We start from the raw sequence: 14,702 nt of genomic DNA, 5'->3' as shown, positions 1-14,702 counted from the left end.
AACATATTTGACAGATTCAGGTGTCTAAACTTAATCATTCATCATTTCTGAACCTGTATGACTTTCTCTCTTGAGTGGAACCCAAAAGTAGTTTATTTGTAGCATGCTTCAGATTCTCTTACCTATACAGTGAAAGTGAACCATAACCACAAAATGATTTTCAAGGAAAGATTTAGTGAATGACTTCATGCATGGCTTATTTTTTTGCCCCTGGTCCCCTTCAATTTTCATTGAATGGAAAAGAGCAGCTCAGTCATTCTACTAAACATCTCCTTTTGTGTTCTATGGCAGAAAGTAAGTCATATGGGTTTGAAACGGTGCATAACTGATGACAAAAAAAAAAAATATATTTTTGTGTAAACTATCTCTTTAAACTTTCATTAGAACAAAGACAGTTTGCTATAAAAGGTGTTTTATTTCCATGCTCATTGAGGCACGTTGCAATCATGTTTACCAGTCTCTATGCATTCTACTCTTTCATTTCGATGTGAATGATAGTGATTTGTAGTGTTTTCTAATGGTATGTTTGCTTTAATTAGTGTGCTGTAATTGTGGTGTGATAGAAACAGCTGTCTTTCAGTTGTGAGAGTGGTTTTTACCACAGTGCTGTGTGTCTTTGCTCAACCATCCATTTGTGTGTTCTCCACAGTCTGGGCTCTTCGTGTCGAGTAGCTCCACTGCGTTCTCTGTGGACTCTTTCAGTCATTTCAGGTGAGTACACCTGCTGTGAGACAGACTGAGCTGTATCCCCATCCATCCTCTGATTCATTATGTTATATAACGTTTAGTCAGCAGCACGGTAGCTTTATCTTCTTTCACAAGACATTTTGCACACCACTTATCCTGGAAAAATTAACTTTAATTGCTTCCTTTAATACATTTTATATACCTTGGACAAGATAGATATAAGTAATCACATTTAGGACACTTTTAGTTTCTTCTGGGATGGGACTTGAGAGCTGTTCACATCAAACAACATGGAAGTATAAAATATTTTATATATATATAAATTTGCAACTTCACATGGAGTTTGATACTTAATTTTGTTGTTCTCTGAAGATAATAAAAAAGATTGGACAGTAAGTGAATTGTTCATCATTCAACTAAAATATTTGACCTGATGGAAAAAATAGGAAATCCTCTGTTTTGTTTTAAAATATTAGTTCAAGTTATTACAGTGTTTGTCCTGTGACCGTGACAGCCCAGGTTTGTGTGGAAAAAAAAACCCTTAAGAGTAAACACTGTCACTTTTTTAGTTTAAACTGATCTTTTCAACATCCCTAACATTTTCGTTGTATTTCAGTTCTGTTTTAGGTTTTGAGTTGAAATATGTCTTTTTTGTCATTGCTGGGCATCTGTATTTGAATTCATTCCACACATTTGACTAATTTCTTTTTGGCTCTTACTTGCAGTTAGTTTTATTACCCTTTTTAATCTTGGGCATATTTTTACTGAGATTTAGCTTTTTTTCACTTTGGTAGATGCAGTTAAAGGGGAAAAAAGAAAATGGCTACAACAGATGTGATCTGTTGTTTAGGAATACAGGCAAAGCTCTCAATGGAAAGTGCAACAGTTATGCTGTATCTAAAGTCTTGATGTTGAGTCTTCCTGCAGAGTTTAGCTCCATCCCCAGTTAAATACACCTGAACCAGCTAATCAAATTCTTCAGGATTGCTGGAAAATTTCAGGCAGGTGTATTAGAACAGGTTGAAGCTTAACTCTGCTGGATATTGACCCTCTAGGAGCAAGATTGGAGTGTAAGAATTTCCACACATATAAGAAAGTTTGATTAGAAAGAGAATAAGACATGTAGAGAGGTTCAGGCTGTTCTGTGTCTTGTGTGTCAACAACTATGACAACAAAGAAAGCTCCCAGTCTCCCAACTCCCAGCTGGGAGACTTCTTTCTGACGTGCTACTGTTTGCAGCTGGAGCCGGGAGACGTCATGCATCATCTGTGAACCTCCAGGCTCTTCACATATACACACAATCTATGTGTGGCGCTTTAGACGCCTTCGGCAATGTTCTGCACGCTGTTCCCCCTAATTGTTCCTTTGTCGGTGTTTACAAAATGTTTTGTTTGTTTGGTCGTCTTTGGCTTTGTTGTTCAAAGCTTTCTATAGATAATGGATTTGTGTGTTTGAAGTGAGCACTGCAAGGCTAGGAGATTGCTAATTTATTTTGTTCTGGCTTTCATGTGATAGACTGTGGATTTGGTTTGTGCAAAAGCATCAGAATCCAATAGGATTTGATGCATGCATCAAACATGGCTAAATACCAGCAGAGCAAAAAAGAAAAGCATTACACTGTCCAAATATGCTTTAATTTATGAGTCGGTTTTGTACTATATATTTATATCCTGCTGTACGGCTTTGCTGGGCAAGACGAAATCAAACCTTTTTTGTGGGTCTCCATTGGCCTGGATTCATGTGTTTGTCATTTTGTAGTTTTACAATTTCCTATGGAAAGCTCAATAGCTTTAACACTACAACCATACAGCTTGACTTTTGTAAGTCTTCTGTAAAAACCTTTGAAAGGTTTTAAGTCATTTTTCATCAATATGAAAAACATACATAGTGCATGTAAAAGTGCATTTTTAAATGCTCATCGCGTAGTATGCTGCTGTTAAAGCATTGCATTTGCTCAAGCTTTATATGTGTGTAGGATAAGTATGTTTATCTTTCCCCCAGTCACCTCCGCTTCCTCTCAGTTTGCAAACAGAAGGTGTGCTACAGCAAAAGTTTAATAATCAGCTAGTGAAACAGATGCTTCTCACCTGTTCTGTCGCTTCGCTGGAACCAGTTTCTTTCTTTTTTTCGCTCTTTGATTATGTACATTCACAATTTAATTGAATTTTCTGGATATTATGTAGAATATCAACATATGAAGCATTTAGGAGGCTCTAACTGCTACTTTATTTTCACTCACAAGAGTTCCCAAGAGCTTATAAAGGATTTTCATAGCAAATGTCTTGGTAAAATTAGAGAGAAAAGAGAAATGAGCACCTGTTCGGTCATGTGAATGTGATCTCAGAATAGGCCACAGGTCATGGTTTTGAATGCTGTTTTTTTGGGGGAATGTTGCTTCATTTCCTGAAATGTTTTTCAGAGAGAAAGTTTTTCAGCCATTTTTATAATTTTGCCCTATGTGAAATTTGTGCAGTGGTTCATGTACAGTACAGTCCAAAAGTTTGGAACCTCTAAGATTTTTAATGTTTTTAAAAGAAGTTTCGTCTGCTCACCAAGGCTACATTTATTTAATTAAAAATATAGTAAAAACAGTAATATTGTGAAATATTATTACAATTTAAAATAACTGTTTTCTATTTGAATATATTTCACAAAGTAATTTATTCCTGTGATGGCAAAGCTGAATTTTCAGCATCATTACTCCGGTCTTCAGTGTTACATGATCCTTCAGAAATCATTCTAATATGCTGATCTGCTGCTCAAGAAACATTTAATGTGTACAATTGTACAAAATATTTGTGTACAATATATTTTTTTCAGGATTATTTGATGAATAGAAAGTTCAAAAGAACAGTGTTTATCTGAAATCTAATCTTTTGTAACATTATAAATGTCTTTACTGCATCCTTGCTGAATAAAAGTATTAATTTCTTTAATTTCTTTTCAAAAAAATAAAAATAAAAATTCTTACTGACCCCAAACTTTTGAACGGTAGTGTATAATGCTGCAGAAGCTTTGTATTTCAGATAAATGCTGTTCTTTTGAACTTTCTATTCATCAAGGAATCCTGAAAAAAAAAAGTACACAACTGTTTTCAACATTGAAAATAATCATAAATGTTTATTGAGCAGCAAATCAGCATATTAGAATGATTTCTGAAGGATCATGTGACACTGAAGACTGGAGTAACGATGCTGAAAATTCAGCTTTGCATCACAGGAATAAATTACTTTGTCAAATATATTTAAATAGTACACAGTTATTTTAAATTGTAATAATATTTCACAATATTACTGTTTTTTACTGTATTTTTAATTAAATAAATGTAGCCTTGGTGAGCAGACGAAACTTCTTTTAAAAACATTAAAAATCTTAGTGGTTCCAAACTTTTGGACTGTACTGTACATTTTTCTTTAACTGATTTCCTTCAAAAATGCAACGAGTCTTGTTTAAATGCATGAAATGTTGATATTTTCACCTGGCTTTTCATTGTCATTGAAATGCATCTGTCCAGCACATAGTTACAGTGCATATTGTTTTCATTTTTGGGTGAAATATTCCTGTGACGTTATTGCATATCGTTTGATATATCATTATTAGCAACAGGACACAAAAGAAATCCTCGTGGCAAAGTTGTTTTTCGTTCTTTGCTTAGGGGTAAAAAGATGTTCGAAATACATTTACAGCGGTATACTGTTAGCAAACATCCCAACGGTGCCCACACTGCTGAGAGCGGCGTTTAGATGAATATATAAATATGCACTGTGCACTTTCCTTCCAATAACAAAATAAACAAAATACAACGAAAATGACAGCGGTGAGAAAACCGTAGTTACGAAAGCATCTGATCATAGCGATGTGGATATGTTTTGACAAGCTCTGCAGTTTGGCACTCCAGTAAATTCAGTTCATTAGATTGTTTGTTTACAATATTAAACATGAAAAAACAGTGTCAGTGTCAACTTCTTCAACTTCAGTTTCTACTATAAAGCAGCTCTCAAGTATGTTCATGTTTTTACTTGCGGACGTCTGTCCTTGACAGACGGAGCAAGAAATGAGCCGGAGATTTCCACGTCAAAGAAGACGGAGCCTCAGATAAAATGTGTTTTATCCCCACATTGTTCTCTTACTCCAAGTTTTTAAACAGAAGGTGCACCCAGTGCTTAAAGGAGTCGTGAATTGAAAAATCTAATTTGACATATAATAGGTCATTGTACTATGCATAGATGCAAACTCATCACCACAGTGACAACTCACCTTTTTGAGATCAAAATAGGTCACTTATGGGGTCTTACAAGGGTACTTGGTTGTTTTAATGAGTACTGTACACTGTTTCCTTTACTCTTACTTTAAAAACTAATGTCTTTAATGGGGAATATTTTATGTATTTGAGGTCTAAGATGTGGGAATGGTAAAGAGAGAGAGGGCAAACAGTTTGCAGTTTAGCTCAGTATTGCCGTCTAATCACCCAATATTGTCTTAAATATCCTGCATTACAGTTTTGGATATATACGGTATTAAAGCATGTAAAGCAAATAAAAAAAATTAAAAAAAATCATATTGTGTGAAGTATGCCCCCGCCCCACGCAATGTTCTCACCTTTTTTCCCTCTTACCTGTTTGCATCCCTGACTATGAAAACATCGTTTCGGATTTTGTCACATTATGACGTAATAGTGCAACGAAAGACACATCGTCGTGTCTTTGGCCCTGCCCATTGGCATAGTAGTGAGATGAGAAGTGGAAAAAACAGAGACTAAAAAAAGACTGCTTGTTTGGTACATTTCACTGTGGATTCTTTGAAATTTCGCAATTCGGGCGGAGGCTTTGCAAACGCACTTTTACTTGCATATTGTGGCATTACTGTAGGGTCCATATCTTACAGCAAGTAATTTTGTTAATTCTAATGCCTAATCTGTGATCAGTGATTTCTGATATGTAATGATTCATGTACAGTCAGATGTTCTTTGTCTCAAAATCGTTTATTTACATTTTTGCATCAGTAAATCAAGTCAGTGACTGACTAAACAGTTAACTTGACATTGTTTTTCTTAGTTTAAATTGTGATTAAATTATATACAGAAAGCGATCAAAGAACCTTCACTTTATAATCGCTGGAGCTGTCAATCAACAGCGTGATTTTATCAGTGACTGAGTTCTGGTCTCTCGCCAAAACTCCCCTTATCTAATCAGTGATGTTGATAAAAGCATTCTTGAGAGTGCAGAAATCAAGTTGCAATGATAAGATCACTGCATTCATTCACTCAACGGACATGTCTGTCATCGGCTACAGTTTCATGATCTAAATATAATGCTATAATCAACTTTTCACTATTAGTTAATCTCGACAGCTGCAATAGTAAAAGGATACTAAAAGATATAACGCTTATTTCGTATGCGAAGATGTTAGCCAATCATAGCAGTGGGCTTTTACATTGAAGTCTCACAGCAGACACGCCACTTCCAACAGAGTGTTCATATGAGAGGGCTAAAATCAGGGCAGAAAATGGCCTTGTATTTCTATATTATGACAATTTTTGATGTAAAAATTATACTAATATTGTAAGTGCAACTCAGGAAACATTTTAAAATGTGACCTGATCCAGCAAAATGAGTCACAGTGACCCAAATTTCAAAATTGAGATTTTGGTATCAATGGAAAGATGAGACAATAAGCTTTAAAATGATATCATAATCAAAGTCATACCTTGAATGGTTTTAAAGATATACCCATTTGAATTATGGTCGTCTGCCCTCTTTTTCCAATTAAAAACCTGAGAAAATCGCTTTTAAAGTTTTTTGCCCGTTTTTTTGTTGTTGATATATATCAAAATCCATTGTATTTAAAGGGATAAACTATTTATTTTACAGCATAATTTGACCAAACACATTTATATATATATATATATATATATATATATATATATATATATATATATATATATATAGGCTAAAGCTCAAATTATTTTAAAGTATTTATTTGAATTAATATTTTATAAGGCACTTTTACAAAGATTTACTAAAATCAGAAGGCTACATAGCTACATTTTTGCTTGAGAGAGGGTGTGTGTGTGTGTGTGTGTGTGTGTGAGAGAGAGAGAGAGAGAGAGAGAGAGAAAGGCGGAGCACCAGAGCTTAGGTTAGCAGCCTCCAGTGAGTTTAAAGCTTTGGCCACTTTTTTTTTTTTTTTTTTTGACAGCGACATTTCTCAAATATTATTAATAAACAGAACTAACTTACACACAGTATACTACACTACACTATACACTAGGGCTGGGCGATATATCGCATGCGATTGTCACGCGCATTTCGTCAGTAAAGCCTGATTACCGCAAAATCGCCATCACCTGCTTTCAAATGAAGCGGCATTTAATAGACAGAGCCGTAGATCACTGACAAGCTACGCAATTCGCATTCATTATCGAAGGCGATTCATCTGCGATATGAACGTGATATTGCGTAGCTTGTCGGTGAACTACGGCTCTGTCTATTAAATGCCGCTCCATTTGAAAGCAGGTGATGGCGATTTTGCGGTAAACAGGGAACCGGCTTTACTGACGAAATGGCGTGACAATCACATGCATATTTGGAGAGCAGAGATAGTGACGTTTCAGGGGATACCGGGAAATGCTCATAAGTGACCAGAGGAGTTGAGTTCATTTCCAGTGAATGTAGTAAAACCATGTCAAATTTAATAGCCATTTAAATACCTTTACTCAGTTATCTGGACTACGAAACTTTGGGAGATTATTTTTGAAAGTCTGTTCTTTGAAATTAGCTTAAAAATAAAAAAATCGATTTTTTTAATTGTTTTTCCACATTATGGGCCCATATCTTAAAATAGAACGTTGCGACTTCCGACTCATTTCGCCAGAGCGGGTCACAAATAATAAAATGCAGTTCATGACACCTTTATAGATCTGAAATGTTAATTGAATGGTTGCAGGTTTGATCTTTGCAAGGACTGAGGATCTGTTGTACAAGTGCAAGGCATTTAACCTCAAGTAAATGGTGTACTGCAAGTATTTTGGATAAATTGACCAAAAAATATTCCGTAGTATGAAGCAACTCACAAACCCATTATTATTTGCCTGAATTTTTTTTTCATTTCAGGTTAAAAAAAGTCAACTTGAGGCGTTAGTTAACAGTGCTGTGGTTTTCATTCACACACTGATTAATACATAGAAAATAGCATGTTTATTTGTGGATAGTTTTTCAACATAATGCATTTCATCTTTTTTTCATCTTTTTTATACCTGCATGTTCTGTGCACCAACCCAAAGACTTCCAATATTACAGCTTAGGGTATTTGATGTAGCTCTTTATTGAATTTTGCAGATTGTTTAGTCATTGATTGAAAGCGATATTGATATTGATATTTAATTAAATGTTTCTCCAGTGCAGAGGAAAAAGTTTTTTAGATTTTTGCTATTGTTTCTTTTACTGAATTTTCTTAGATTCATTCATACCCATTCACATTGCACTGCCTAATGTTTAAACAATAGACACAGGAAGTGTTTGCTGAGCAGATATGAAGATAACAATGCTGTTGTTAATTGTTTTGCAGTGCGTGTGATGAATGGGAGGCATCATAAAATGTGAATAATCTTCAGCCTTTATCAAACAGCAATATCAAAAACTGCTGGAAGACAGTCACCAAGAATCCACCTCTGTGAACTCAGAGGGTGACATAAAGACAGAGACCTTGGGAGGGTTAAGATCACAGACAGGGCATAGAGAGGAGATGATGTATAGAGAGATGAATATACAGGAGACAGCCCAAAAGGAGCCACACTGCTTGGGTAGAAACCTAGAGGATGAGTCTTTGTGGCACCAGTCAAGGTTCAGAATTTCAAATACTGTGCCTGTAAGTCTGGAGTCTGTCTGACCTACAGTATACTTATGACAAACATGTTCAATGAATGCACTACTAAATGCTATAAAATAAGTACAAATTTTTTAGTGTAAATATGTTCTTACAAATTACGATTCCTTTGTCCTTGCATTTTTGAAAAATCTATGCTTCACATTTTTGCATCCCTAACCAAAATATACTCTGTGAAACTGCTTTTGTGACCTGCATTGTAAAATATGTTGTATTTACCTTTGTGTCTGAAATGCTCTCAGTAGATGCTCTGCTGTTCAAAAACACATGCTCCAGTATAAGATCAGTACCCTGCTGTTGTTTTCTACTGGGGGCGTTTCTGACATTTTACAGGGTTTTGACTTGTACATGCTCTGCTATCCAACAAGTTGTGTACGAGGCTCCATTAAATTTTTGGCTTTCTGTCCAAAATCCTGTTGAGCTTGACGGAAAGTCGTCGTCGTTTCCCACCAAGCTGCTTTTCCATCCCCATGCAAACAGTCTGAGAATGAAGTGCTTGTATGTAAATCCTCAAATCTACATGCGCACATTCTATTTAATTTCACAGCTAGCTGAGTGGCCCTAATCGCATCCAGACATTTGGGTCCTTTGCTATTCAAATCTTATAGACGCTTTTGGGGATGCGGGACATTGTGCAGTTTAGTCTTTTTGCCTTCCCGCCTGTTGGAGGTCTCTTGTGTCATAACTAGCAAAAATAATTAAATTCAATCTTCAAAACAAAGACTACAGCAGCGTGGTTTTGAATATAAACCTAATTGCTTCACTCTTTTGTGGCCATGCTTAAGTGTAAATATCATTTAGAAGAAATATGCTTTTTTCCTATCTAATCCTTGTAATATAAATACAAATGTTGAATTTTTATTTTGTTGAATCATCTAAAATGGAGAATGGTTTCCCTTACAGTTCCAGAAAGGTTTCGGACCAACCTGAAGGTGACATAAAAGACTGTTGTTTCTCAGGAGAGAGTCACAGGGTAAGCATGTGTTGTTAGCCTTCACTCAGTGCTTTATTACTGTATCTGTTTGACTACTGGATGAATTGCATGGATTTATGCTCTTCTATACTTTAGGTCTAAGAAAAAAATCAGAGGTGCTAACTTTTGTTTGTGTCTGGCTGGACAGTAGCTTGATTTTTATAGCTTCTGTATGAGGACAGGCTATACGCTGTTTTGAAAAACAAGCATAGATGGAGTTCGCCGTTGCCTGAAGGCAGTGCAGCTGCCTCTGGGACCTAGTGGGAGCCAGAGCTGTTTTTATGTTTGCACTTGGAAATTAAAAAATGCTGATTTAAATTGTCAATCAGAAGCCTCTGATTGAGCTGTGGACATACTGTCCTATTCTTGACATGTTATTTGATTTCAGCACATAAGGAGCTCATTATTTTGTTTAATTAACTCAGTGGCTATATGAATATTAGCCACACAGTGTCTATTATAATTAATTAGACTCTAATTAATACGGCTACAGTCTTAGTTTTGAAATAAAGCAGTGACATCAAAAGCATAATGTTTATTCACTGTGATATCACTGATCTTGTAGGTTAAACTTTTATTAAAGGTATTTTAATTACAGACAGTGATATGGGGGTTGTTTCTTATCACCACAGAAACATGCTGTTCTTTTTATTACAAATATGGACTGACTGCCTTAAGCCTTATTTGCCTTCCATGGAAATAATTATAATGGCAAATAATTTGAGCACTCTCAGCTAGCATTGATTATGATGTATACATTTTTTACCTATTACATGTGTTCTACATGGCTTTATGGCTCCCCCTGGAAAGAAAGACCATCAAATCAATGGCTTAATCATATTTTCATCTGTGGAACAGCAACTAATACAAATAGCATGCAGAGCCTTTCTTACAAATATAAAGATTCATAGAGTAAGTGTTTACAGCCAATTACTTCTCACTGATTTCACTCCTGGCTCTTCCATTTATATTGGGTGAAGTGTTTAGTCCACTTAAACAGAGATAAACAGATACAAGATAAACAGAAGTGAGCAGAAATGAGGGTTATTTTCACAGCTTTTAAAGCCCACTTCTGAGAGATGCTAGACAAGTTAACTCTAATAAGAGTCTCAAAAACATTTGCATAAAACATTGTTACATTTATTGAAATATATTAGAAAATGTAGTGAACTAAAAACAAAACACTATTGACACAATTCCTTTTTTCTCCTTGCAGATATTTTCCACATCTCTTGCTCATACAGACTTCCTCTTTCCTCAAAACAAAACAGACAGTAGTTTCAGTGGACCTTCAGAGTCTCAGCACGTTCCTGAGACACCCAGGGAACTTACAGAACACTGTGCCACTAACAACCCTACAGGAGATGCCAGAAGTCTGGGAAAGTCGCTTCAGACAAGTCTCAACATCCAGTGGGAGAAGCAGAAGTCAGCCCCTCATAAATCAGAAACTGAAGCTTTGTCAGTGGATGTGACAGATAGGGAAACTGAGGGGGAGGAAACAGGGGTGAATGGAGGGCTCTGGGATACTAGAATACTTCAGGAGTGCTGTAACAGGACCTCTGGGCACCTGGATGTCGAGCAGCAGTATCTCTGGCACCCGGTCGTGGGCTCAGAAGGGAGCTTGTTAGCTGAGGAATCCCATATACAGAGCAGGCACACCGCCACGGGAGGAGGAGCAGCCTTTGTACCCAGCTTGACTCGCTTGGAGCACTTTTCACAGAGGCATAGCCCACTTACCATGGGGGGCCAATTTGGTGAGCACATTTTATCCAGAACATCTGTTGAGAGTCAAGAAGTCAAAGCCCATCCAGAAGGAAGTGGGCTCAGCTCTAGCCTGGGGAGCCTTGCAGGTAGAGTGTCCTGGATGCTGGCAGACGCAACGCGTGTGCTTACAAACTCTTTGAAAGAACAAACTGGTGGTAGAGAAAGCAGTTGGTACAATCAAATGTGCTCACTGGTAAAGGATCTACCCTTTGTACACCATATCCAGTTTGAATTGACTCTAAGACCAGAGGAAAAACCAACTCTGGAGGCAACCCAGTTTCGCCGCAAACTGTCCCATAGTGAGTTTTTGTCAGTAAGTAAACAAAGTGTAGCATTGCCTTCCATGCAAGATCTGTCAAGATCCAGAACAGATGAATGGAAGAGCCCTTTGATGGCTTTGGAGGCAACTCAGACAAGGGATTCGGTGACTACCCATATAAGTGAGGGACTTAAGGTATGTTGCCAAAGACTACACCCTGTACCTGAATCCTTGCTCCATCTCCAGAACCTTCCACCTCAGCAGCTTCTCTCCTGCCTGCACAATGTGATCCCTGCCCACTTGCTAATGGAAGAGCGGGTGTTAGCTTTATACTGGCTCAGTGTCGCCACCTGTTCTCAACCAGATCCGCAGCCTGCAGTTATTGTCCTTTTCCAGACTAAGCTTTTGGTGGTCACCTTTGATCCTTTGACTGATTCTTCCAGCCCCACACACTCTTTAAATGTTTTCTATGAATTATCCTTTCAGGAACTGCAGGAGATCCACATAGGTTTTGCTGGGCAGACTGTCAGACTGACAGGCAACACAGAGAACAGCATACTTACCTTGCACACTTGCAATGCAGCCTTAAGTCAAGAACTGTCTCGAACTTTACTTGAGGCTATTTACCCTTTCGAGAGGGGTGCACTGGACCATCCATTACTGTCAAAAGACATAGTATCTTTGTCCTTAGACTGGAACTCCCGTATTAAAGATTTGCTTCTACCCTCTGGTGGGCGACTTACATGCTCTTTCCAAAAAACCCTGGCTAAGTTGGTCTTCCTGTTACATGGTAACATGCAAGGTGAACGTCCGGCACTTGCACATGTGCAACTACTTCTTTACACGACTGTCAGATTTCAGCGATCAAGTCTGGAGCTGCACACTGACCCTATTGTACCTGTTTCACAGGTGGTACCAATAGACTCTGAGCTTGTCCAGCTTGTCCTGACTGACACGCACATGTGCCTCTTGCGTGAGGATGCAGTTTATCACCCACCTCCACGTTCAGTAGCTATAGTGGCACGCCAGGCCCAGTTCAGGCTAATAGACATGCGGCAGCGTTTGGCCGTCCGTTGCGTGCTGGTCAGAGACGGATACGGCAGTATGCGTCTGGATGTGGTTTTTGCTCATGTCTACCGGAAATCTGGTGGTACTGGAAGTCACCCTCAACCTCCAGAGGTCTGCAGTGCTGATGAGGCAGCTGCCCAATCTCCTACCAACTCTGATTCATCTCCCCGGAATGAAGTGTGGAAATTAACTTTCAGCAGCTCCGCTGAGGCCACCTTCCTGATTAATAACTTGTCAAACATTTGATCAAGGACCTTCCAGCAAAATAATTAACAGCCCAGTGAGGAGAATTCGACAGGAGACTACAAAAAAGGCTGAGTGCACGAAAACAAGACATGAGTCGACGACGCTAGGATTTGAGAAATAAAGACATTTTTGTAATTGTTCTGTTATTTTTGTACATTTGCATGAAGTTTTATATGACTAGCATTGTGATACATTTTTCTGACAAAGGAATGAGTAAAGGCCTCTTCACCAAGAACGATAACTATAAAGATAACTATATTAGTGTCCATACCAACGCTTTAAATGCTTGAGCATTCATCAGCAGGGAAAATCGTTGTGAAAGTGATTACAATGATATCGTTATAGTTGTGGTGTGGACTCTGCTACTATTTTATTATTTAGACCCATTTCTTAATGTTATAGTTATCATCCTTGGTGTGAATGGGCCTTAATCATTGAAAGTAGTGCCCATGATTTAGATCATAAATTCATTAGGCTGGTTGAGACCATTGACATAGTAGTAATGGTGTTTATTTGGCAATATTATATGGGCAGATCAACAATGATTGTTGATTCAGAGATAGTATCAGTACTCAACCTTAACTTTCATGTTCATTCTATTTGATGCCAATTATAGAATTAAAAGTACACGATTGCTTCCAATTAGCATTTGACGTGTTTATCCCTGTGCGTCACCGTTATGCTTTTATAGTGTAGTTTTTTTTTTTTTGTTTTTTTTTTTTGCTCAGTTGAAGGTATATTGTTTCGGTTGCACAGTGATGTACCACCCTAGCATAAAAATGAAAAAACCTGCATAAAAAAAAAAACAGCTTCTCCCTCTCTTCAATTTTCACACTCTTCCTACACTGTCTTTGACTCATACAGCCTTGCTTCATAAAACAAATGCATGTTGCATGCCTGCAGCATTCAGCAGCTATCAGTATGCATCTCTTGAACTCGTCATGGTGTGGGGAGATTCCAAGGTCAAGGTGAGATTTTTATTTATTTATTTATTTATTTTCCTTTTTTTTTTTTTTTTTTTGCAGGTGTCACTTAAGTTCTCACTGCATCACATTGCTAGCTAATAGTGTCACGGTCCCTTTTGTTCCACTTTATGCCACTGAAGAAGAAGAGCAGGAAGAAGACATTCTTCCCCCCTACCTTGTCTAAAAATGGTATACTGTGTAGAAAATTATGGCTGCATATACAGTGCAATCAACTAGTGCTTTTCTTTGACAGAATGCCAGCAAGAGAGGGAAAGAGTCCCTTTTAATAAAAGTACATCATGTGCCTTCTCAGAAAATCAGAGCTTTTCACCTTTTTAGACTGGAAATACTGTGTAAATGAAAAGACCCTGATCTAGGACAGATTTTCCCAGGAAAAAGAAAATTGCTTTTATGGCAGACTGTAAGAGTTTTATACATAATCTGAAAGCTGAATAAATAAGCTGTCCATTGATGTATGGTTTGTTAGGATAGGACAATATCTGGAATCTGAGGGTGCAAAAAAATTGCCTTTAAAGTTGTCAAAATGAAGTCCTTAGCCATGCATATCCACTCACAAAAATACATGGTGAGTGGATCTATGGATTTATGGTAGGAAATTTACAAAATATCTTCACTGAACATGATCTTTACTTAATATCCTAATGATTTTTGGCACAAAAATAATTTTGACCCATACAATGCATTGTTGCTTATTGCTACAAAATACCTGTGTGACTTATGACTGGTTTTGTGGCCCAGGGTCACATATGTGTTTTATACAGGCTTTAATTTGCATGCATTGTTTTATGCGTCCTCATTCATGTTTACATTTACATTCATATAACGTTAAAGATGC

The 14,702-nt window shown here is 37.3% G+C and overlaps 1 protein-coding gene across 3 annotated transcripts in view; it reads left to right on the top strand.

Annotated features, from left to right (window-relative positions):
• kif16bb (kinesin family member 16Bb) overlaps positions 1-13,569 on the top strand; it is a 50,824-nt gene extending 37,255 nt beyond the window's left edge. For all 3 annotated transcript variants that reach the window (XM_048205372.1, XM_048205371.1, XM_048205373.1), the window contains 3 exons: positions 650-711; positions 9,475-9,544; positions 10,761-13,569. In XM_048205372.1, coding sequence (XP_048061329.1) covers positions 650-711; positions 9,475-9,544; positions 10,761-12,881 — 2,253 coding nt within the window. In that variant the 3' untranslated portion in view covers positions 12,882-13,569. The remainder of the gene's footprint in view (positions 1-649; positions 712-9,474; positions 9,545-10,760) is intronic.
• Positions 13,570-14,702: the final 1,133 nt, after the last annotated feature.

The sequence above is a fragment of the Megalobrama amblycephala genome, linkage group LG10, assembly GCF_018812025.1.
Source record: "Megalobrama amblycephala isolate DHTTF-2021 linkage group LG10, ASM1881202v1, whole genome shotgun sequence".
NCBI classification, from domain to species: domain Eukaryota; kingdom Metazoa; phylum Chordata; class Actinopteri; order Cypriniformes; family Xenocyprididae; genus Megalobrama; species Megalobrama amblycephala.
Note: the sequence above shows the minus strand (reverse complement) of the source record. Positions and strands in the feature narration are given on the sequence as shown.